Source organism: Malus sylvestris, chromosome 2 (genome assembly GCF_916048215.2).
Source record: "Malus sylvestris chromosome 2, drMalSylv7.2, whole genome shotgun sequence".
NCBI classification, from domain to species: Eukaryota; Viridiplantae; Streptophyta; class Magnoliopsida; order Rosales; family Rosaceae; genus Malus; species Malus sylvestris.
The window spans coordinates 5,537,064-5,562,222 of NC_062261.1; the positions used below are offsets into that span (position 1 = coordinate 5,537,064).

The 25,159-nt window shown below is 39.8% G+C and overlaps 3 protein-coding genes and 1 pseudogene across 3 annotated transcripts; all 4 read right to left on the minus strand.

Annotated features, from left to right (window-relative positions):
- Positions 1–13: 13 nt before the first annotated feature.
- Positions 14–13,841, minus strand: LOC126599086 (protein EFFECTOR OF TRANSCRIPTION 2-like). Its single transcript, XM_050265441.1, has 3 exons — positions 13,606–13,841; positions 1,344–1,649; positions 14–960 (listed from the first exon to the last, which is right to left on the minus strand). The coding sequence occupies exons 1-3, from the start codon at positions 13,696–13,698 to the stop codon at positions 382–384; spliced, it is 978 nt and encodes a 325-aa protein (XP_050121398.1). The 5' UTR covers positions 13,699–13,841; the 3' UTR covers positions 14–381.
- On the minus strand, positions 11,152–13,184 carry LOC126599106 (uncharacterized). The gene is made up of 2 exons (XM_050265452.1): positions 12,990–13,184; positions 11,152–12,179 (listed from the first exon to the last, which is right to left on the minus strand). Exon 2 carries the CDS (start codon positions 12,173–12,175, stop codon positions 11,609–11,611), a length of 567 nt encoding a protein of 188 aa, XP_050121409.1. The 5' UTR covers positions 12,176–12,179; positions 12,990–13,184; the 3' UTR covers positions 11,152–11,608.
- A 7,631-nt stretch (positions 13,842–21,472) lies between the features above and the next one.
- On the minus strand, positions 21,473–23,218 carry LOC126599069 (pentatricopeptide repeat-containing protein At2g15690, mitochondrial-like; annotated as a pseudogene).
- A 385-nt stretch (positions 23,219–23,603) lies between these two features.
- On the minus strand, positions 23,604–25,051 carry LOC126599093 (serine acetyltransferase 5-like). Its single transcript, XM_050265446.1, has 2 exons — positions 24,560–25,051; positions 23,604–24,218 (listed from the first exon to the last, which is right to left on the minus strand). Exons 1-2 carry the CDS (start codon positions 24,929–24,931, stop codon positions 23,727–23,729), a joined length of 864 nt encoding a protein of 287 aa, XP_050121403.1. The 5' UTR covers positions 24,932–25,051; the 3' UTR covers positions 23,604–23,726.
- Between the last annotated feature and the right edge of the window lie 108 nt (positions 25,052–25,159).

Genomic DNA, 25,159 nt, shown 5'->3' on the forward strand with positions numbered 1-25,159 from the left:
AATAGGAAATTAACAAAGATCAAAATAAGAAGTTATATCATAGAATTTTCGGAATCACAGAACAGATTTTGAGTTCAATATAAATGACATGTAACACAACAAGCTGTTTACAACAATATTATTGTTTTTTTTTTTTGGCCAATACAACATTGAATTAAAGGGCATGCACCAATAGATAAAGCTGCAACATTATTTCCTAGGCATAAATAGCAAGCAACAACAAATTGAAACCTGCATTCTCCACTTTATATAATTAATTTAAGGAAGATAAAACAACCACTGTAGCAAGGTTCTAAACACGCTAGGCGCTAATCGGAAGCGGGCTGGGGCCTAGCGCCTAGGCGAACCAGACGGATTGTGAAGTCCCCAAGTTTAGGGTTTCTAAATTCTTCTCCCTTTATGCTGATAACACCTTTTCCGCCCTTGAATAGGATGCCTTCGACAAGATGATCCATCAGCCAAGATGAATCCGCAAGACTCTACTGGATCATAGTTGCTAATAAAGCCGCACTGTGAGTCGACATTGCTGTTTGATATCCCAACTCCGGTTGACCCCTTAATCCTCATCCCTTTGTGTTCAGCACACCTCTGTCTTCCGGGAACTGGTGCTATTCTGCAAACAGAACCATCTCCTACATCCACCCCACAAATTATACCAGTATTCTCCTCAGTAATGCTTCTATATGAAACCAACCTAGGCTGTGCTCTGCTGAGCTTGAAGACCTGAAAAGGGGAGTTGTCGATATCCCTGTCATCATAAGCACCGAATTTGTCACCCGTTGAAATTGGTTTGCTTGACTCAATTCTGATGCCCACTTTCTTCTGACTGGAAGTTATCTCCTTGAGTTTTTGATGGACATCATCAGGGCGCCTTGCTCCATTATTGTTTCTATTCCATGCATAATTATATGTACCAAGCCGCCGATTTTCTGTTTTCAGTGCGTCGCTTTGGTTTTCCAACTGTTTGACAATCAACAAAGAAACAATAAGGCCCATCATAATATCCCATTTCTTCAACTCGTAAGAATGACAGTGGTAACTTAGCAAATGCATGATATCTCAAGGTTTCAGACAAGCGCACTCGCAGCCTACTACTAACTGGTCTAACATCGACGTTATCCCTAGCTTGCATTTAACTATCTGGTCTTGCTAGTGTGGTATTTTATTGCAAAAGGCATCAGCGTTGCTAGTAGTGGAACCACTCACTTACATACTGTATTTCACGTTGTCAAGTTTCCGACATGAGATTTTACACTCTCAACATTCTAGCATCAATGCCGATCTTTCCAAGAAAACCCAAGTCATTTCGAACTTTAAAGAAAACAAGATTGAGATATACTCACAGAAGCCCATCTATACGCAATGGAGTTGCCTCTTGACAGTAAGTCCTCAAACTCCTTGCCCAAATGAGCACCTGAACGACCGTATTGCTGAAGTCGAGTCCTCACATTATCAGCTTGTCCAAGGTACACCGGGACTATGCAGCCTGGGTCATGCTTCCCAATCTCACGGCCTTGGCTGCTACAACCGGAAACCCCGAGTTCATAGACATCGGGACTCTCCTTTTCGGGAAGGTTATGAACTCTATATCTTTCAGCTCCTTCTTTGCCCAGCGAATGGTCTTTCCAATCAGAAGGGCCAACTAGTATCTAAATTCACAATAACAAATACAGAACGAAAAAAAAAAAAAACAGATTTTAAATACCAAATAAAATTGGATTCTGGAATCCGGGTAATCAGAGAAACATAATTTAAGGTAAAGATTTGGGATTAAATTTGTTGTGGTCTATTTTATCTGACAGAGGGACTAGGGCCGGCGGCAGAGAGAGAGAGGAGAGAGATGTGTGTTTGTAGAATTGTAGGGGAATGTGTGTGTTGTTATCCCTCCTACATTGTGCCTTTATTTATAGTAGTAAAGGGAGAGAAGATATTCCTTCTCGTCCAAGTAATACAAGTTGTAATAGGAAAGGATAACTAGAATCAAATCTTATCTAGGATTTACACAATCATACTTAAACTAGGAATGTTTACAACACTCCCCCTTGAGTGGGTAAATACTCAAGGTAGATTCAGCATCATGCAGAAGTTGAGGAAGTCGACTCGTTGGCATTGATTCCAAGGAACAACGCTTATTCTCAATAAGGTAGGAACTTGCATAAGGAGTAAGTCTCACTAAAAAACCCTAAGGCTATGGAAAAAACCCAAGTAGGGATAAAATCCATAGTCTAAGGAAAAATGCGTGAGAAATGCAAAGTCAAAAGAAACGTCTACAGGACGTCATCAGGGATATGACCAGCCCAAGGTGGGTGCCTCGTTAAAACCTAGTTAGGTAGCAAAAACCCAGTGGGAAAAATGCTCCTAATCGTAGGGAAAAAGAGTACATTAAGATCAAGCAAGTATCTAGAAGATACTCCCCCTGAGTTTGACATAATTCCACAGAGAAATAGCAAAGTTACAACTCAGAAAGTTTACGCATACCAATTCCATGAACAAGCTTCTGAAACGTCGCCTTCGGTAGTGATTTGGTGAAGAGGTCGGCCAGATTGTCTTGTGATCGGATTTGCGTGACTTCAATCTTCTGATGCTCTTGTTGTTGATGTGTAAAGAAGAACTTCGGCGCAATATGCTTGGTGTTGTCTCCTTTGATGTAACCCTTTTTGAGCTGTTCGATGCAAGCTGCGTTGTCTTCAAAAATCGTCGTCGGGGCATTAACGGCGGGATGAAGATCACAGGAGCTTCGAATATGGCCCACTACTGCTCTCAACCAAAAGCATTCCCGAGTTGCTTCATGTAAGGCGAGAATTTCAGCATAGTTAGACGAAGTGGCAACTAAGGTCTGTTTAGTTGACCTCCAAGATATTGTGGTGCCTCCAACGGTAAAGACATAACCCGTTTGAGAACGCGCCTTGTGCGGATCAGATAAGTATCCAGCGTCGGCATAACCAACAAGGCGAGAATCAACCCGATGAGCATAGGGTGCGGCATCACTCGAGGATTCGTAGGGATAGAATAAGCCCAAATCCGTAGTACCCTTAAGGTAACGGAAGATGTCTTTCACGCCAGTCCAATGTCTGCGTGTTGGTGCATTGCTGTATCTTGCCAAAAGATTAACAGCGAAGGAGATGTCGGGTCTAGTGCATTGAGCTAAGTACAATAAAGCGCCTATCGCACTTAGATAAGGAACTTCAGGCTCCAAAATCTCTTCATCATCCTCCTTCGGACGGAAGGGATCTCGCTTTGCATCTAGCGTACGAACGACCATAGGAGTACTCGAAGGCTTCGCTTTATCCTCATTAAAACGGCGCAACACCTTCTGGGTGTAGTTCGATTGATGTACTAGGATTCCATCCGAACAATGCTCTATCTCGAGACCAAGACAGTATCGAGTCTTACCTAGATCTTTCATCTCAAATTCCGACTTCAGGTGCGAAGCAGTTCTCGTTAGGGGTGGGTTCGGTTCCGTTCGGTTCGGTTTTTTGCCAAAACCGGAAACCGAACCGAAATTACTGTTCGGTTCGGTTCGGTTCGGTTTTCTGTCGGTTTGCATTCGGTTCGGTTTTTTTCGGTTCGGTTTCGGCCCAGTTCGGTTTTTTTTTTTTTTTTTTTTTTTTTCAGCAACAAAAAAAAAAAGTTTCTAAGAAAACAACTTGAGCCATTTTGTAATACATCTTTCAAAGGAGTATAAATAAAATCAAAGTCTCATTTCAACATAAGCATTCCAAATTTCTAATAGAATCATCAAACAAACTAACAAAGATAATGAAAATAAACATTCCATTCAAAAATCAATTATAATCAAGCCTTCCAAAGTCCAAGTTAAATAAACATCAAAGTTCAAATCAAAGTCCAAACTTAAAATACACATCAAAGTTCAAGTTTTCCACACCTAAAATAAACATTTCAAAGTTCAAGAAGTCTTCCACACCTAAATAAACATTACAACTACGATTATAAATTCAATAAACATCTAAAGTTCCATCCTTGCACATAATTCTTCAAGTTCTCAAGATCAACGCTCAACCATTTCGAGTTTGAATGACAATTTGCTTACTAACGGTTGGGCGGCCTAGGGGGTAACATAGCACCTTTTTTTGAACTTCCACTTGCCATTTCTACATACAAATAATAAAACAAATGATACTAATTAAAATGTTATTCAAAATAATCTAACAAAATCAAATGCAATAAATAAAATTACCTTTCTCAACTTCTTCACAAAACTCCATCTCCTCAATGGTTGGCTCATGATGTAATGCAACATGAATAGACCTAAGCCAATTTTGAGTACATATCAAGGCCTCCACCATTTTTGGACTTAAAGAGCTACGATATGGATCAATTATCCGTCCACTTGTGCTAAAGGAAGATTCCGAAGCAATGGTTGATACGGGAATAGCTAAGATATCTCTTGCAACACGTGCCAAAATAGGGTACTTAGAAACCCCATTCACCCTCCACCAATTCAATATATCAAAGTTCTCCTCTTCTTCTCCTTCATTAGGATCGGAAAGATACTTGTCGACATCATTATACACAACCCGAGCTCTCTTTGCTTTTCTCATTTCACTTTTTTCTTTCAATTTTCTTTCTATTTCGGTCATGCTTGATGAAGAGTCTCCACTTGTTGTTTGAGAACTACCACTACTACTTATATTTTGTTGTGTACTAAAAGACATATCTTCATGAATCTTGTAAAGATCAATCAATAAGTCTTTCACCGCATTTGTGGCACTTTCAACTTTTTCTTCGTCCTCACCAAATTGTATCTCAAAATAATCAACAACTTTCTCTAATTTGTGGCGAGGATCAAGCACAAGTGCAATAAAAAGATATTGATTCATGTCCTCAATTGAACCCCAATACTTGTCATATTTTTCTTGCATCAACATGGAGATCATAGATAAAAGTTCATCATTTTTCTTTTCATGCAAGAGACTTTTGATCTTAAACAAATCACCAAAAGTAGTATGAACGGTTGGAGTATTAGAACAACATACTTTTAAAGTGACTTCATAAAAAGGTCTCAAAAAGATTGCAAATATCCCCGCCTCACTCCAATCATCCATCGAAGGTGGCCCCTCCCTCGTACTATCATGATTGTCTTTAACAAAGTATGGAAGGTAATGACCATCATCTACTTTTAATCTATCAAAAGCCATCTTGAACTTTAAAGCCGATTCCAACATTAAAAATGTGGAATTCCATCTAGTAGGGACATCCAAAATTACAAGCCCTTTGCTATCTATTCTCACTTTCTCAACACACCTTTTAAAGCTTTCCAACCTTTGAGGGGAAGATCTTACATACCTAACCGCATTACGAATGCTTTGTATAGCCGTATTCAACAATTTTATGCCATCATTCACAACCAAATTGAGGATATGAGCAACACACCTCATATGCAAATATTTTCCATCATGCAAGAGTGCATTAGGAATCCCCCACCCCCTTATTCGGTGCACCAAGTCCCTTAAACCGGAATCATTTGCGGAAGCATTGTCAACTGTAATAGTTAACACCTTCTCTATACCCCACTCCACTAAACATTCTTCCAAAAGTTGAGCAATGGACTCTCCTTTATGATTTGGAATGACACAAAAGTTCAAAATCTTTTTATGTAATATCCAATCATCATCAATAAAATGGGCGGTGAGAACCATGTAATTGGTTTGTTGAATAGATGTCCATGTATCCGTTGTTAGACACACCCTAAATGTCTTCAATTGACTCTTCAATTTATCCTTTTCGGAATAAAACAAGCTAAGTACATCCTTAGCAATTGTCTTACGACTAGGCACTCTCCACATAGGACATGCTTGCATGCAAAAACGGCGAAAACCTTCTCCCTCAACAAAAGTAAAAGGCAACTCATCGATAATTATCATCTCAACACAAGCCTTAGTTACTTCCTCTTGAGAAAAACCTATAGCTTCCAACTTATCTTTCGTGCTAGCAAAGGTTAAGATCTTTTGCCTATTTGCAGCAAATATTTCCTTATTAGGACCGTAGCTTCTACATCTTGCTAAATGGTTTCTTAAATTAGTTGTACCATTTTTATCCGGATCGGCCATATATGATTGGGCACAATACTTGCACAACCCCTTAACTCTACCACCCTCAATTTTTCTATCAAAGTGCTCCCAAACTGAAGACCTTTCATGACTTTTTAATGATTCCAAAAGAGCTTCTTCTTTACTTACTTGGTCACTTGCGTCACCTTCTTTTGGAGTTGCATCAGAGGGATTTCCGGATCCACCAAGAGAAGTAGGGGTTTGTCGAGGTGCCACCACGGCGTTTTGAGGCGGAGTTGATTCACCAACAATGTCCATCTAAAATAAGAGAATCATACAATTAATTATTCAAATAAGATGGGTATGGTAGGTTTTTGCTATGGTTGGTTACTCACTCTTATCATTACAATTAATGAAATAATTATTAAACATAAGGGCTAAGGTAATAGAAAGATATGACTACTTAATACTTACTTCCGATGGTATACTCGAAGATGAGTTCGTTTGATCATGAGGGCTAGTTGATTTTGATCTCATTGAGTTTGAACTTGAGCTTGAGGCTCTTGAGACCTTTGACACCTTTGACTTCATCTAATTCAAACAAAATAATAAGAGGATAGTAGTTAGTACTACAAACTTATACAAAAGTAAATGTTAATTAAAATATGAAAGGCCAATGATACAAAATCACGATAAAATATGGAAGGCAAGAATCAAACTCCCTTCACAATATATATATATATATATATATATATATAAAACCTGCAGCCAAATTCCCTTCACAATATATATATATATATATATAACCTGCAAATATATATATAACCTGCAGCCAAATTCCCTTCACAATATATATATATACAACCTGCAGCCAAACTCGCTTCATTAAGGATATTGTTTCAAACACACACATACACAACTTGCAGCCATTATATACATACAACCTGCAGCCATTATATTTATTATATATATATAATAAAAACTGAATCACACAACACATACACAACCTGAACCTGCAGCCATTATATATATAATAAAAACTCAGTCACATAACAGCAAACTCAGTCAAAATGCTTCAGCTATGTGCCCCAGTGACATTCCGAAGCATAAAAATACCCAATCTCAAGCACAATCAATCGTGGAAACTCAATTCAATTACTTTATGAAGCATAAAAATACCCAATCTGTTATTACAACTCAATCAATATATTCACTAAAATACAAATCAAATCTCTAAAACCACTTGCTGTGATTTCAAGTGCATAACTATACTTTGGTTTTTTTGATCTAATAATTCATGTAGAGATGGGGGAATTTGCGTACACGGATTCAACAGTAGGGTTCATCGAACTATCTAAAACCACTTTCCCTAGACATCTATAAAGAAAAGGAACTCCACTTGATCAGCAGTGACCCAAAAGCAATGCAAAGATACCTTAATACTTAATTCGAGGGCACTAACAAGGTATCTTTAAGCTGTATTATTTGTTCAATTAGTAGTTCCTAAGTAAATCACAAAAACTCACTCATATCGAATATGAGGTGAAAAAGGGTTTTCGACAAATATTGACATTTCAATAGGTTAGTAGATTCCCTGTATTTTTAAGTCCCTGGGAATCTTAAGGGTTTGTGTAAACTAAAGTTTCTATATAAAAAGAAACATAGATTCATAAGTGATACAACCAGACAATAAGTTTTTTCATGAAGAAGAAGAGAAGTGTGTGCATATATTTTACAATTGAAGTTTCCAGAGCACAATGAGCATAGTCGAAACAATGAAGGCTGCCGTACCTTTTGCTGTGATTGAGAGGATGCTGTTGTGAATCTCTAAGACAGACAGAGAGGATGCTGCTGCGAATCTCTAATAAGAGGTGAGGCTGCTGCAACTTGCAAGGGGGAATGAGAGAGACAAAGAGAGGGCTGCTGCTGTGAGAGAGAGAGACAGATGGAGGAGACTGCTGCAAGGCTACGTGCGAAGTGGAAGTGCGACTGCAATCTGCGATCTGGGCAGGGGATTGGGAAAAACAAGAGAGAGACCGAGAGAGGAGGAGAGCGGCTAGGGTTAGTTTACTTTCGGGAACCAGTTTTAGTTTAGGAATAAAACGGTGCCGTTTTAGACTTAGGGTTATTAATTAATAAAATATTATAAAACGACGTCGTTTTGAAGATGTTCGGTTCGGTTCGGTTTCCGAACCCCAGAAACCGAAACCGAACCAACCAGATTCGGTTCGGTTCGGTTCAACAGATTCGGTTCGGTTTTTTTTTTCGGTTCGGTTTTTTCGGCCTCGGTTCGGTTTTCGGTCCGGTTTTTTTCGGTTTTCGGTTTTTCCAACCCACCCCTAGTTCTCGTGAGCTCTTCAGGAGTTCCGATGAGATTCATGTCATCGACATATACTGCAACAATCGCAAATCCGGAATGTGACTTCTTAATGAACACACAAGGGCATAGTTCGTTATTCACATATCCCTGACTAGTCAAATACTCACTTAAACGGTTATACCACATTCTTCGGATTGTTTCAAACCGTATAGTGAAAGCCTCAGCCGAATTGAGAGCGTGTTCCGGGGTTTGGAAATATTTGAACCAGTCAATGTAAGTCCTTCGGGAACTTTCATATAAATTTCCGTATCAAGATCCCCATAGAGATACGCGGTTACTACGTCCATCAGCTGCATATCCAGTTTTTCGGAAACTACCAAACTGATAAGGTATCGAAAAGTAATCACATCCATAACGGGTGAGTAAGTTTCGTCATAGTCAATCCCGGGGCGTTGTGAGAAACCTTGTGCTACAAGACGAGCTTTGTAACGCACAATTTCATTCTTCTCATTACGCTTCCGAACGAAAACCCACTTGTAGCCAACGGGCTTCACATGTGGAGGAGTAGGAACTACAGGTCCAAACACCTTACGTTTCGCAAGTGAATCAAGTTCGACTTGGATTGCTTGTTTCCAGTTTGACCAATTAGCTCTACGTCGACATTCATCAACGGAACGCGGTTCAATGTCATCGCTCAACATGATCTCAGTAGCTACTGCAAATGCTAATGCATCGTCGACAATCATCTCATTTCTACGCCACAAATCATCTAAGCTAGCATAATAGACCGAAATCTCACGATTCTCGGGAGGAGGATTCGTCTCTTCAAGGACACTTCCATAATCTAGAATTTCCTCATGAGTTGGGTAAAATGAGTAAGCGATAGTCGGATTCACGGTAGGCTCTTCAGGACCTTGTGCCTTGGTTTTCCTCTTCCGGGGGTGTGAATCCTTTGAACCAAGGGGTCTGCCACGCTTTTGTGTAGGGGCAGATGATTGGCTAGCCGCTAATGTACGTGGATCACCAGAATTGGCGTCCCGGGCTTCCAGGAGGGTAGTCCGTCGTACATTTGGTACATCCATCTTTGCAGGCGTATTCGCAGCTGGAATATGTGATCTTGTCACGCGCGCTAGATCGGTGAAAGCATCTGGCATGCTCTGGAGATCTAATATGCGCTGCACTTCAGCTTCAGACTGAGCGGTGCGGGGATCTAAATGAGACAAAGTGGGAGTCGTCCACGATAATTCGCGTCGTTCATTAGGAACGTTGACGTTCTTATCTCCCCCTAACGACGGGAAGACTGTCTCATAGAAGTGACAATCCGCGAAACGAGCGGTAAACAGATCGCCTGTCAAAGGTTCTAAGTAACGAATAATCGAAGGAGAATCATATCCGACATAGATTCCCATCCTTCGCTGAGGCCCCATTTTTGTACGTAAGGGCGGCGAGATCGGCACATAGACCGCACAACCAAAAACGCGCAGATGCGATATGTCGGGTTCGCATCCGGTGACCAACTGAAGGGCACTAAATGGTTGTGTCGCAACAGGCCTCAGGCGGACCAACTTTGCTGCGTGCAATATTGCATGGCCCCAAGCAGCGATCGGGAGCTTGGTACGTATGACCAACGATCGAGCAATCATTTGTAAACGCTTAATGAAAGCCTCTGCCAGGCCGTTCTGGGTGTGAACATGAGGTACAGGATGTTCAACTTCAACCCCAACCGACATGCAATAGTCATCAAAAGTTTTAGATGTGAATTCTCCAGCATTATCTAATCGAATAGATTTGATCGGATAATCAGGGTGGTGAGCCCTGAGCTTGATAACCTGAGCCAACAGTTTGGAGAATGCAGCGTTCCTTGTGGACAACAAGCACACGTGTGACCAACGTGTAGAAGCGTCAACCAAAACCATAAAATATCTAAATGGTCCGCAGGGAGGTTGAATCGGTCCACAAATGTCCCCCTGAATCCGTTGTAGAAAAATGGGAGGATTCGAACGAATCTTGTCATAAGAAGGCTTAGTAATAAGCTTTCCCATAGAACATGTTTGACATGCAATTTCATGGATCGAACCTAAGCTTCGGGTTAGTGGATGCCCGTGTGAAGTTTTGAGGATACGGCGCATCGCTATTCGTCCAGGATGTCCCAAACGATCATGCCAAAGTGTAATTTCGTGCGCGGTCCCTGTGGTAGGGCCGGCCACATAGTGGCATTCGATGGGGCGTATGGTCGTAGTATACAGACCACTCGGGTTACGCTCCATCTTCTCTAGAATACGCTTCTGGCCATATTCGTAGGAAGTTACGCACAGAAATTCAACTCCGTTTTCTACGTGGGTTTCAGCGTGGTAATTGTTATCTCTAATGTCCTTGAAACTTAGTAACGTTCTTCCGAAACGTGGAGAATAGAGTGCCTCAGCAATGGTCAAGATTGTACCATTGGACAACATTATACGTGCCTTACTGTATCCTTCGATCAGGTTGGATGGGCCTGAGAGGGTTGTCAGAGGTGCATTCTTAGGTACGAAGTTAGTGAAATAGATGCGTTCACGCAAAACAGTATGCGTGGTTGCACTATCTGCCAGACAACTAACTTTCCCACTAGTCATACCTAGAATGAAAAATTAATTTGAATCGGTCACATGCATAAAAGTTTATAAAAACAAGTATCAATTCAAAATAATTTCATTTATTCAAGGAATAAAAAACTTAATATCCAAAATAAATCGCCAACTAATAATCCAAAACATAAAGGAAAATTGTTCAAAATCAACCAAAAACAAGGTGAGGTTCGGCCACTAGGTGGAATTCGGCCCCAATTGTATTATTTCAACTGAAAAATAAGTCTATGTCTAAGATTCTAATCTTCCATAGGAGTGGTATCCTCCTGAAAGTCAGAAACCTCCATCTTTGTAGTCTCCGATTCGTCCACTTGCAGGAAGTTTGATTCAAACTTCGTACGACGAGAATGATATGCATCCACAACCTTCTTGGGAGCACGGCAAATACGGGACCAATGGTCCTTGGAACCACAACGATAGCACATATCGTCATTCATTGTGGCAGGTGCTTTGCCCTTATTCTTGAAGTTCGGGGCCTTGGGAGCGAGGTTTGGGCGCTTCTGGGCTTTGTTTCCTCCCTTGGATGGGCCTTGGCTCTGTTGACCTTGGTGGGATGGCTTCTGGCCGCCCTTACCACGCCTCTTTTGGCGTTTTGGGTGCTGATTAGTGCTATAATGTGCTTCAGGCACAGCAGTAGCCCCAGTAGGTCGAGCTTAATGATTCTTCATCAACAGCTGGTTCTGCTTTTCAGCAAGAAGTAAAACAGAGATCAAATCCGAGAACTTAGTGAACTTCTGAGCTCTATATTGTTGCTGCAGGACAATATTAGAAGCAGAGAAGGTCGAGTAGGTCTTCTCCAGGAGATCCTCTTCAGTCAAAGTTTCATTGCAAAACTTGAGAAGTGATCGGATTCGACAAACTTCAGAATTATATTCATTCACAGACTTAAAGTCTTGGAAGCGCAAGTGCTGCCAGTCGTGTCTTGCTTCAGGCAAGAATATGTCATTTTGGTGATCGAAACGATCAGCCAAAGCGACCCATAATGCACGTGGATCCTCCTCAGCAAGGTACTCAGTTTGTAGAGCGTCATGGATATGTCTTCGGATGAAGATCATAGCAGTGGCTTTTTCAGCTTCGCCAACAGGTTTATATGTTGCTTCTTCAATAGCAGGACGCAAGTTCTTTGCAGTGAGGTGGAGCTTCACATCTTGAACCCACTTGAGGTAGTTCCTTCCAGAAACCTCCAAAGCGGTGAAGTCGAGTTTGTTCAAATTCGACATGGTCCTATCAAAATAGATGGACAAGATGTGGTTAGTGTAATGGAGAAAAATCAATCCATTCACATAGGAGTAGAACATACAGGTTCTAATAGACATGTATTGGTTTAATTTTGCATGAAAAACTTCGGGTTTTCATGGGTGATATATTTAAGTGAAAACTTTGGGTTTTCTAACAAGGCATGTGTATAAGAAACTTCGGGTTTCAAAGTAATTATAAACTTCAGGTTCATATATTCCTGCATGCAAACACAAATATATATGCAAACAAATATGCAAAGAATATATGCAGAAATATTGTATAATGATAAGTGAATTAATTTATTTTTGGTCTTCAGGGCCAAATTAAAGTGTGGGTGAAAATATAAAAACCCATATTATTTAAAAAAAATTAAATAATAAAATCTCGGGGCCTAAAAATATAGGCCAAGAACCCTCGGGTGGGATTACAGGCCCACGGGGTGAGAAGAGGGGAATGGGCTGCTGTGTGCAGCCCTAAATTTTTATTTTTTTTTCTCGTTTTTTTTTTTTTTTTTTTTTGTATTCAATTATATTATATGCATGTATAATTTTAATGAATCACATATTTACGTTGATGCATATGCAAATAATAGTTTCAATGCATGTACATATGTAGGATTCAATTCATGACAAATATCAAATTCACATAATTGTAGCAATTTTGATTATGAAGCATACACAATTTATGTAGAATCTAAAATACGTAAAACGTAAAGTTGGGTCATGCATCATGGTGAATGTTCATGCTATCAGGGCTTGCAAAATATCGAGTTAAAAGTCGTTGTTTGGAAAGAACCTGATTGCGTGATGATATGGATGAACTGATTTGATGCAGAAAAAAAAATCTCCAACGTCAGATTCCTAAGCGCAGCGGTAGGAGCGTGCTGATAACGTGTTGTGGTCTATTTTATCTGACAGAGGGACTAGGGCCGGCGGCAGAGAGAGAGAGGAGAGAGATGTGTGTTTGTAGAATTGTAGGGGAATGTGTGTGTTGTTATCCCTTCTACATTGTGCCTTTATTTATAGTAGTAAAGGGAGAGAAGATATTCCTTCTCCTCCAAGTAATACAAGTTGTAATAGGAAAGGATAACTAGAATCAAATCTTATCTAGGATTTACACAATCATACTTAAACTAGGAATGTTTACAACAAAATTCAAATTATCCTAAAATTCCAGATTAAAGTCAACAAACCCAGATTGTAAATACCATGTAAAATTAGATTATGGAATCTGGGTAATCAGAGAAACAAGATTTAAGGCAAGGATTTGGAGTAAATTTGAAATTTTCCAACCGAACAGTGACTGAAATCAGTAGAGAAATCTCCAAAGATTTCAAATTTATCCTCAAATTCTAGGATTAAATTAAAAAAATAAAAACTTTAATTCCATAAGAAACGCAGAGACATTTCACCTTCCAAGTGGAGAAGCGAGAGTCGTTTGTGGTGCGCTCGCAATCTTCCCTCTTCAACCTTGACGCGGCAACGGTCGAATTGCCGGCTTCCATTTGAGGCTCTGTCTGCCCTTTTCAAAAAGGAGACCACCGTTAATCGCGCCCTTTAGAGCTACTCCAGTGGAGTCCTAAATGGATTCCTTACCACCCTCTATCATCGTATGTCTTTAAATTTAAGGATTTTCTGGCTTTCAATGGGGATGGAGGCCCACCCACATGAAGGGTTGTGGGTAGGGATGGTCAAATACCCATTGGTTTGGGTAACCGCGGTTACTCGCTCATTTAAATTAAACGGTTACGGTTATGGGTAACCGTTTAGATAAATAAACGGTTATGGGTATAACCGTTTACCCGCGAAATTTAAATGGGCGGTTATGAGTATTAACCACAGTTATAAACGGATAACCGTTTATCCATTTATTTTATATATGTAAAACTAACACAAACCATGTTCTTGATCCAATAATACTAAGCACCCAATAAATTAGCAAGGGATTCATTGGTCATTCTCTCAATAACACTACTACAAGAATGATGATTCTCACATCAAGGAATTGCCCAAATTAATTTAAATTCTTTACGGGTAATCGTGAAATTGAAAGAAATGCTTTGACAGAAATGTCTTCTAAACAATTTTTGTAACCCAATAATACTTAGCAAATATTATATTTACCTTTGTTTGTACCATACTTGACCAATCCCGAAACTACTGAGCACCGGTCAACGTTATACCGTCAAAGACCCAGAAGAGTTTCCCTCCAACCAGGAGGCCAATCACAGCGCGATACGTGTCGACATCAGAAGTCAATCATAACGCGACACGTGTCAACATCAGAAGTCAATCACAACACGACACGTGTCAATGTCAGAATGAAACTAGAAACTCTCTTCTATAAATAGAGATCATTCTCTCACAATATTTCCTAACGTCATTTGTACTAAATCATTCACTATTACTCACTAAATGAGAGCTTGAACCTATGTACTTGTGTAAACCCTTCACAATTAATGAGAACTCCTCTACTCCGTAGACGTAGCCAATCTGGGTGAACCACGTACATCTTGTGTTTACTTCCCTGTCCCTATCCATTTACATACTTATCCACACTAGTGACCGGAGCAATCTAGCGAAGGTCACAAACGTAACACTTTCTGTTGTACCAAAGTCTTCGCTGATTTTGTGCATCAACAACCTTCATTGGTAATAGTTAAAAATATCGTCCGTAAACTATTATTTCAATTATTGGAATGGTATAAGGACTTAAAAAATTAAAATATGGAAATGTATGATGAATGTACCTATAACGGTGTTTAATTGTAAAAAAAAAAAGTTATGACAATTTTTTTTTTAATTTTCAAGTTGTTAAAAAACATGTAGACGGGTGAAAAAATGGTAATGGTAAAAAAAAGAAAAGATAAACGGGTTAAAAATGATAAATGGGTAAACGGGTATTAAACGGTTACGGTTAAATGAGTATGCGGTTATGGGTATGGTTAACCGTTTATAAACGGTTATGGGTATGGGTATAATCGTTTAAGCAATTACCCAACGGGTAAACGGTTATGCAGGTATGAGTATAAACGGTTATGAGTAAATTAACTACGATTACCCAGCTGTCATAACCATTGTCCATACCTAGTTGCGTGCTTCTTCCAAATATTCGGTTTGAGTGGGAAGAGGATCCTCTCCTAAACCCACATGAAAGGTTGCAGCTCATCCACTTGTTCCAGCAGCGAGGGTGAATAGACAGCTGCTGACGTAGTTACAGGCTGTGTCCTACATACTTTTTTTTTGGATTATAACTGTTCAGATTTAATTTAAATATTTTTATTATATAGTCTTCAAATTTAGTGTTTATACTATAAGGATTTTTTTTTATTGAAGATAATATTCTTTTAAGGATTCAAAATACAATAGTAAAATACTAAAAAACCCTTAATTCAAAAAATATTTAGAGAGTAAAGAATCTAGCACAACATGGGTAAATTAGTCAAACTAAACAAAAAATCAATCCTTCAATTTTACCACTCTATGTTGTGAAAGATTTTTTAGTGTGTCTGAAACATGACTCACTGAAAAATTTCTCTTATTTCGTAGACTAAGAAATAATTTTGAACCTCTTATCTGCATTCTAATTTGAATATAGTTTTTGTACACATTTAAAAGAAAGAGTGTAAGATGAAAGACTAGCGTGAAAATCATAAGGTCAAACACTTTGACATGGTAAAATACCTTGCTTGGAGCCCCAAATTCAACTTAAACTAGTGGTTAGCAAAGAAATAGGAATATGATTCTGATCAATGAGAGCATCTTTATAAATTAATCATGCATGATGGAGATAAGATCTGACAGCAAAAACTTTTGCATATCATCATGCACTAGCTTTGTTGAACTAAGTTATTGTGAAATTTAATGCATCGTCTTCATTCACCAATCATGAAGCTGAAGTTTTGGCCTGGATTAATAAGGTTGTCTTGAAAGATAATTCACGAGCGTATTTGAGTTTAGTTAAGTTGGTTAAATTTATATGCATGTGTGCTTCACTTATCGTACTCAAATTTGAACTTCTTTTTCTATAATTTAGATAAATTTAATGTAATTATAGTATATGTTTTGTTGTAATCTCATAACATATGTATATCTCAAGATCAAAGTTGCAACCATGCGTGCATGTATGTTTGTTGCTTCCTCGATATCGTGTTCTTCAGTATGTCTTTCGTCATGGCCAACTTTATCAAGCAAACAGTTAACGCACCAAAACTTTACATATTGAAAACTCCTTTGGATAAAGAGAAAGAGAACAATATAAGCCAACTTTTAAGATACTTACCGACTGATACGACAAAATTTTATTCGTTTCAAGTCATTTAATGCGTTGATCTCACAATGGCCCTTCACAACAGGAAAAGAAATAGGAATATGATTCTGATCAATGAGAGCATCTTTATAAATTAATCATGCATGTTGGAGATTTATAAGATCTGACAGCAGAAGCTTTTGCATATCATCATGCACTAGCTTTGTTGAACTAAGTAATTGTGAAATTCAGTGCACCGTCTTCATTCACTAATCATGAAGCTGAAGTTTTGGCCTGGGTTAATAAGGTTGTCTTGAAAGATAATTTACGAGCGTATCTGAATTTAGTTAAGTTAGTTAAAATGGTATGTATATGTGCTTCATTCGTCGTACTCAAGTTTGAATTTTTTTTTTCCTATAATTTAGATAAATTTAATGTAATTATCGTATATTATTTGTTGTAATCTCATAACATATGTATATCTCAAGATCAAAGTTGCAATCATGTATGCATGCATGTTTGTTGCTTCCTCGATATCGTTTTCTTCAGTATGTTTCGTCATGGCCAACTTTATCAAGCAAAAGTTAACGCACCAAAACTTTGCATATTGAAAACTCCTTTGGATAAAGGGCAAAGCATGTCGATTGAGACTTTAATTAAATTTAAGATTCCAAGTCTATAAGGTTCATCATTTACCAATTGTTTACCTGCCTAAGATGCCCTACATTTTCCTTTCTGGAGAAAGAGAACAGTATAAGCCAACTTTTAAGATACTTACTGACTGATACGACAGTATGTTATTCATTTCATGCCATTTATGTTGGAAAAACTCTAGTTATTAGCATGCATACTAGGTCACGATTCGATTAGATAACAAAGACTTACCTGGTTCAGCCATGATTACCATTAATACACCCAAAAATTCTTCTACTTACTCAAGACCTTAATTATATTCCAATGGTGATAGAATCATAATTGCAGAACGTGTTCTCTGTGAACAGGAAATCCTATATTATATCGAACTGGACTTCTCCAACTTCCATCTATCGTGATGATTGGATAGCAACTGCTATGAACTGCAGCAATCAGTTTCTTTCGACATGGAGCAATGCAGGCATCCTTATCACTTCCCATATCCCTTATTTTTTAGGATGTTTATTTTTTCATGTTTAAACTCCAATCAGTCTGTATAACTGCCAAATGTATTTCAGCCTTATTCAACTTAGTTTAGTTTTGTTAGGACCCGTTCATAATTTTATTATCTTTTATTTCGAAAAGAGTGTTTTGACCAAAATGCCCTTTAGAGGCAAGAAATGTTGACTCTTGTGTTGTGAGATGTGTGACCCATTCTCTTAGCATATTCTTATTCTACTCATTGCCACGAATGCATAAGCGCGAACGGAATTGAATTTGGAGGTAGAACGTAGTTTTTACGAATTTTGTAACGTCGAGTGTATTTCAGTATTTCATGTTTCATTTTTGGTGGTCTTATTTTGTTCCCTTTGTTCCCCATTGGCACCCACCTATGTCCCTTTGTTCCCCGACCTTTCCCTTTTTCCCGTGTGACCCTCCCCTTTCTCATTTATGTCACTCTCTCCCTCTCTCAAACTCTCAAACTCTCTTATCTCATTTCTCTTATCTCTTTTCTCTTATCTCTCTAACCTTCCCCCTCTGGGAAGGCAACACACAAACAACAATGACAATGCTCCCACCACCGTCCAAACCAAGAGCACTATGAGCTTTGTCTTGTCCTCACGAGCCTAGAACACCCAACCTCACCTTGAACTTCCTTTCGGATCGTGGGGATCGAAACCCAAGTCGAGCGCTGTTTCGAGCCATTTTCCAGCCAAACAACGGCGAGTTAGCCGTCGAGAAAGTTTCCAGTGACCTCCGACACTTTTTGAACTCCAAACAGGTGCGTTTGTAAGTGGCGACCTCGTCCTCTCTAGTTTGAACGACTCTTCAGTGACAGAGTATTGGTGAATGAACCCCTTCCAAAATGCATGATTTTATTACTAGAAATGCATACATGAAAAGTATGATTTTATGAAACGTTAATGAGTTATCAGATTTACGCTTCATGAAATATCATGCTTTATCAAAATTACGTTTATTGAGATGTTTATGAACATGGATTTATGATATGATGTTTGAGCTATTGAGCTATGATAAGATATATTTTGGAAAGATTATGTTCGTGATTTTTTGTGCTTACTTAGCGGGTATTCATACAATGTGCCTTCGGGAGGAAGATGTATGTGCCTTCAGGCGGTTGATATATATGCCTTCGAGTGGGCAATGTATGTGCCTTCAGGCGGGAGATGTACTTGCCTTCGGGGGGGGGGGGGCGATGTATGTGCCTTCGGGCGGGAGATGTATATGCCTTCGGGTGGGCGATGTAGGTGCCTTTGAGCGGGAGACGTATGTGCCTTAGGGCGATTATGATATCATTGCTTAGCACACTTTATATGATATATGTTTTACAAAGGTTTTTATGGCATGCGAGAGTTTTCAAAAAACCTATTACTTATTATGCTATATGAGTTTTCTAAAACTGGGGGTTAGTACGTTGGAAGAGTAGTTGTTTTAGTAATATTTATATATAAACTTGATCCGCTTATATTTTGTTTTGCGCCCCCTTCAGAACTTAGAAATAAGGCGTACGATCAATCCTGGTGTTGAGGCAGTACCGTATCAATATCTTTGAGTCCTCTCGATGTAGGACCTCTTTCTTTGTAATTGTACCTTTTTATAATATTCCTTCCATTGTAATCTTAGTTGTACGCTCTGAATACGATCATGCATTCTCATATTTTTTTTTTATATTTAACAACACTATTTTATTATGTTTGTTTCTTTTTGTCGCAAATTGCATGCATGTTTTACATCTTCTCGGCATGTGCATAATAAATGACTTTCATCACCCTCAGGTGTCGGCCAACAAGTGGCCATCCCGGTGTCTTTCGGAACCAGGATTGGGGCGTGTCAGATTGGTATTAGAGCTTAATTATTTCAATGCATACTTAGGATCTTCTTTTACTTTAGTAGTGTGTCGGCCTTGATATCATTTGGATGTCACGGTTTCCATTTACTGATGCCTTTTGGCGCAGTTGTGCAATCTGTATTCTGTCTAAATTGTCACATCCTATTTGAAGTACAAAAATTTGTGTCGAGATTGTGCCTCGTCGGTGACGAAATAGAAAGATGGACGATTTTCAACCATGGTCTAAAATATCCATAATATCCCAATATTTTCATCGAAATTTCCGTGTTTTTGAACTACCGATATTTTTTTGGATTACCGATATTTCCGATATCATCGATATTTTAGACCTTGCTAAGTTACTCATGTATCTTACCATGCAATGTATAAAGTGTAAAATATTGTACTAATTCATTATATATAAATTATTATGGTGTGTTTAAACTTCTTTCATTAATTACTACATATTTTCTACACTGACAATGTTTGCCAGCTCGCTATATAATCAACTTAAATCAGTTATATCTATCATGCAATGCATTTCATTCCAATTTTTTTTATAAACTAATAGATAATTGACTAAATAAACATCCTGAAAAGTTTCAATAAAAATTGTCAAGTTTTTCTTACAATTTCCGTGGTTTTTATTCAATTTTTATCGACATCGATAATATCCCGATATTTCCATCGAAATTTCTATGTTTTTGGACTTCCGATATTTCCGATATTTCCGATATTATCGATATTTTATACCTTGCTTTCAACAACGGAACCGATACTCTGCGACATGCATTCCCTAGGAATGGCAGGCAGAGTCGGACGTGAAATAGAAAAATATCAGTGAGAAGAAGTCTGGTGAAGACTTGTAACGAGGGTGATACTAATGGCAGGCAGAGTCGTATAAAATCCACAACCAAAAGAAACGTTTCGATCCTTCAACCCCTTCCTACCTTCCTCTCTGCTCCAACTCATCCTTCAATCACAAACCCAGAATCTCTCTCTCTCTCTCTCTCTCTCTCTCTCGTGTCAAAGTTTGCTGCAATGGCAGAGAAGAGGGAAGAGAGAGATGAACGTCTACCTGGAAGGGATATTAGAGTCCATGCCTGTGTTCGCTAAGGAGCTGATAGCCGGTGGGGTTGCAAAAACAGTTGTTGCGCCACTCGAGCGTATCAAGATTTTGTTTCAGGTAACAAATTGCGTGAAATTCTTTCGAAGTTTTTGGACATGATTCGGTTATTGTTTTCTTCTTTTTGCTGGAAAGTTACTGAATGTTTTGGTTCTTGATTTATTGCACGGTAATGCAGTTTTACTTTTAGCTTATTGGGTGTTTAAGTTAATTGGATTTGTTCATTGGGTAGATTGACTTTTGATTCAAGATGACTGCTTTTGAGTGAAAAAAAAAGCCGACCTGAAGCCCACAAACCTCCCCGCTTTGCGAGAGTGGGGCAAAAAGTTTATCGTACGTAGCTTTACCTTTACTTTGCACATGGACTATTTTCACGACTTGAACTCATACATTTTGATCACAGAGGAGTAACCTTTCTGTTGCGCCAAAGCTCGTCCATAATTGCTTTTTGAGTGTAGTAGTACTAAAGTGAATGGATTGTGCAAATGGGGGTGATTCAATTGAGTAATAAGTCCATTAGGTTGACTTCTTGTACTAAAGTCTACACAATGATTCGGAACTTTTCCTTCCCTTATGAATCGTCAATTAGATTGACTTCTTGTACCACTCATACCATTTTCAACTGTACATTTCTTTCTTTGAAGCTGAATAATAGTCCATCGGTAGGTTAAATCCCTTCCTTAGACATCGTAGAAGCTCTAGTTCCACCGATTAAGGTAGCAGAAATTTTCTATTAGACTACTTTGTACAAGAGGTACCCAAACAGGGCAATGTATAATTAGGAGAGAAGATTCTCATTCAATGTACATATGGAGAAGGCAAAAGTTCAATAAAGAGATTTGATCCCTGTAATCACCCTATAATCGAATAATAAGATTCGATATGAGCTTTTCCGCAGAAATTGAAGCATTCAGCAGATCGTCATTATAATCTCTTCCTTCATTTTAGTTTCAATAACATCCTGAATAAAATGTAGAATTAATCGAGCAAACAAAACATCTCGTAAATATGTTTTCTATCAAGTGTAAAAGAATTTGGTACAAGAATAATCTACAACGAACAACACTCATAAATTTTGACAAGTTAAGTTCCAGCCATAAATCCTCCTCTGAATTTTCTTGCTGCAGAAGCTTTATCACTAACTGCGGATAACTTCACCAGTAATCCCCACAGGAGCACTTCCCATCCCTGAAATGATGGAACCGCTTGTTATCCCTAACGATCAGCTCCCTCCCAACAATCTTTGACATGATTTTTATGGCGTTATGACAATCACCGCAGATTCGGAGATTCTTTATAATCCTCAGAGTTTGCCTGGCTGGAGTACTGATCAGACCATAAGCAATTGCCAAACGCTCGCTATGATACTGCAAGGCCTGCTCTTTTGCCTCCTGATCGATGTTATGAAGCACGTATCTTGTATCCGGCACATAGCATGCTTCCCTCATCTGTCCTTTCAAACCTCTGAGTGCTTCTTCCGCGGAGGCAATGGGATTTTGTCAGCATTGGCCTTAGAAGGATCAATACTAACCAACAAATCCTCCGCGTGATCTTCAAGCTCAATATCCCCGTGAATTTGCGCAAGGTTCCTAAGAGCCTCCCAAACTTCCACAGTAGGCTCAAATGGCATTTTCTCAATGAACTCCTCTACTTCATTCAAATGACCAGAGTTCCCAAGAACATCAATAAGTCCTAAATAATACTTAATTTCTGGCACAATCTCGTACTCATTCGTCATCGATTCAAAGAGCGCAAAGCCTTCGTCTACAGCTTCCGCACTAGCACATGCCGCCAACACCACTAAAAAAGTCTCCTTAACAGGCTTCAATCCTGAATTCCTCTTTTGTTCAAACAACAACAGCCCCTCATCACCCTGCCCATTCACTGCATACCCACTGATCATCGAATGCCACAAACCCATGCTCCGCTCGCGCATTCTATCAAACACCTTGCGTGCATCTCTCATACTCCCACACCTCCCATACATTTGTACCAATCTAGTGTTCAACTCAATATCCCCACGAAATGGAGACTGTCTTAAGAACTCATGGACCTTCTCCCAACCTCAAGCAACTTCAATCCATCACACGATTCCAAAAACACACAAAAAACTCCGTAATCGGCAGAAACACCTCGACCCATAAACTCCAACGCCTCTCCGACCTTACCCTCTTCGCACAAACGCATCAAATCCACATCTTTCGTGTTCGTACTTAATGGGGTGCTCACATTTTGCGTGTTCGATTCATTTCTGTTAACGTTTGGTTCATTTGGTTACTGGGTCCTGTTGTCCTTGGGTAAAGGTTGGGTCTTGTACTGGGAATTGGCGCGAGACGTTGTGGGTTGGGGCGGAGAGGAGCCATTTCTGCGGCGGCGGACTCTGGGATTGTTGGCGCTGGGGACGACGGGGGTGCAGAGAGGTTTGGATGGGGAGGAGTTGCAGGAAGAAGAAGATTGGATTTTGAATACGGAAGAAATAGTGGGATTGAGAAAGAGCTGGTCGTGCGGGTTCAGTTTGACCCGGGATTTGAACCGGGAAGAGATGATGGAGGTCCCGGTCGGCTGGAGAGAAGTTAGAGAAGCCATTGTTGTGGTTAAACTGGTTCGACAAGCGAAAAGCGAAGAGAAGAAAGATGTGGAAATGATGGGGGTAATTGAGTCATTTTCTGCGGGACAAATCTTGCAGATAATTACGGAATGTGAATGGCCCGTCGATTTGTTGTTCAATTTTATCTTTAAATCCACTTAAATTATATTATTATTTTGTTCAACGAAGTCTCTAAGGTAGGACAAATCTTGTTAGATAGTTGAGGGATATGAATAGCAGATAGGCTACCAACTACTCAATTCTAATATCTCACAAAATTTGTTCCGGAGAGTTTATGCTTCTTTTAACTCACTTTTTGTTCATATACTTAATAGCTTTGTAATGTGCTATCTATACACTTATTTTGATAATTCACGCCCTTCTCAATTTTTAACCTATGAATCGAATGAATTTAAAAATATAATATTTTCCATTTTAATTTAAAAAAGATTACAGAACAAAGGCAATAACAAAGGATTATTGCATTGTTAAAACATTAGAGGCAGGGAAATAACTAACATAACTAGTTCAGCTGCCAATTAACGAGAAATAACTGTCATAACGAACAAGAAACTAACTTTTAAATTTCTATATAATATAGTCGGACCACTCCGACATAAACGAGGTGTGATCCATGGACTGGCCAGGCACATCCTCGTGCTTCGACGGCCGTTCCTTCCCGCCAACCAACCTCGCCGGATTTCCCACCGCCGTGGTCCTCGGAGGAACATCAATCAGCACAACCGACCCCGCCCCAATCTTTGCGCCCTCCCCAATCTTCACATTCCCCAAAATCGTCGCGCTCGCACCGATCAAAACCCCATCGCCAATCTTCGGGTGCCGGTCTCCGCCGGCTTTCCCGGTGCCACCCAGCGTCACGTGGTGGAGTATCGACACGTTGTTCCCGATCACCGCCGTCTCCCCCACCACCACCCCTGTCGCGTGGTCGAACAGCACCCCCTTTCCGATCCTCGCCGCTGGGTGTATGTCCACCGCGAACACGTCTGCGATCCTCGAGTGCAGCGCAAGCGCCAGCGGCCTACGGTTCTGGATCCACAGCTTGTGCGCCACTCGATGCGCCTATAAATCAAATAAATTTGTAAAAAATTCTTTCATTTTCTCGCAATCCAAACAGGAATATAACTACCTAACTCGGTGCGCGCCTGAAAAATAAAATGAATTCATGCAATTTTCTTACACTTTCTCAGAATCCAAACAGCAAATTAACTATCTGATTTGATGCGCGCCTAAAAAAGCAAATCACTTCGTCCAATTTTTCTTACATTTTCTCGGAATCCAAACAGGAAATTAACAAACCTGACTCGATGCATAAACCAAATAAATTCATTCAATTTTCCTAACATTTTCTCGGCATCCAAACAGGAAACTAAATTAACAGCCCTAAAAATTAAACCAATTACCTGACAGGCCAGGAAGCCCTTGTAATTGAGCAGGCAGTGGGAAAACGAGACGCAAGCGGGGTCGCGCTCGTGGGCCGCGCAGAGATCCGCGACGGCAGCGGCGCGTAGGGAGGGGTCGGAGGAGAAGGTGTTGAGGAAGAGGTCGTAGAGGAGCGTGGAGAGGAGGGTGGAGGAGCAGAGCTTGTTCCCCAGGTGAAACGACAGCGACCGCTCCAGCGACGAGTGGGAGAGTATGGTGGAGTAGAGGTAGCTGGCCAGAGCGGGCTCCGACTCGGCATCGCCCCGCGCCTCGGCTTTGATCTGGGTCCACACCCAAGCCTCCCACTCGGCGTCCGAGGACCACTCTGCGCACCTGAGATCGCCGGCTGGCATCGTATCGGAGATGGCTACTGCTGCTGCGGCGCACGATGGGGGAGGGCAGTAGTGAAATGGGGCGACGAGCGTGTGTGCTCAGGTTAAATGGTGGCTTTATCTTTGTGTGGTTTTATTTTTTATTTTTTTGGAAATCTGTGTGGTTTTTATTAACATTGTCTTTATTTTGTCAAGAAGTACATTAGATTTTATTTTAAATAAATCAGAAGAGGACCTAAAAAAGAAAAA

Excerpts from the sequence above, each read along its gene's own strand:
- LOC126599086 (XM_050265441.1), bottom strand. The coding sequence starts at position 13,698 with ATGGAAGCCGGCAATTCGACCGTTGCCGCGTCAAGGTTGAAGAGGGAA. Across the intron at positions 1,650-13,605 it reads CTCGCTTCTCCACTTGGAAG|ATACTAGTTGGCCCTTCTGA; the intron begins GTGAAATGTCTC and ends TTGTGAATTTAG. Across the intron at positions 961-1,343 it reads TTGCGTATAGATGGGCTTCT|TTGGAAAACCAAAGCGACGC; the intron begins GTGAGTATATCT and ends ATTGTCAAACAG.
- LOC126599093 (XM_050265446.1), bottom strand. The coding sequence starts at position 24,931 with ATGCCAGCCGGCGATCTCAGGTGCGCAGAGTGGTCCTCGGACGCCGAG. Across the intron at positions 24,219-24,559 it reads AGGGCTTCCTGGCCTGTCAG|GCGCATCGAGTGGCGCACAA; the intron begins GTAATTGGTTTA and ends TTTGATTTATAG.
- LOC126599106 (XM_050265452.1), bottom strand. The coding sequence starts at position 12,175 with ATGTCGAATTTGAACAAACTCGACTTCACCGCTTTGGAGGTTTCTGGA.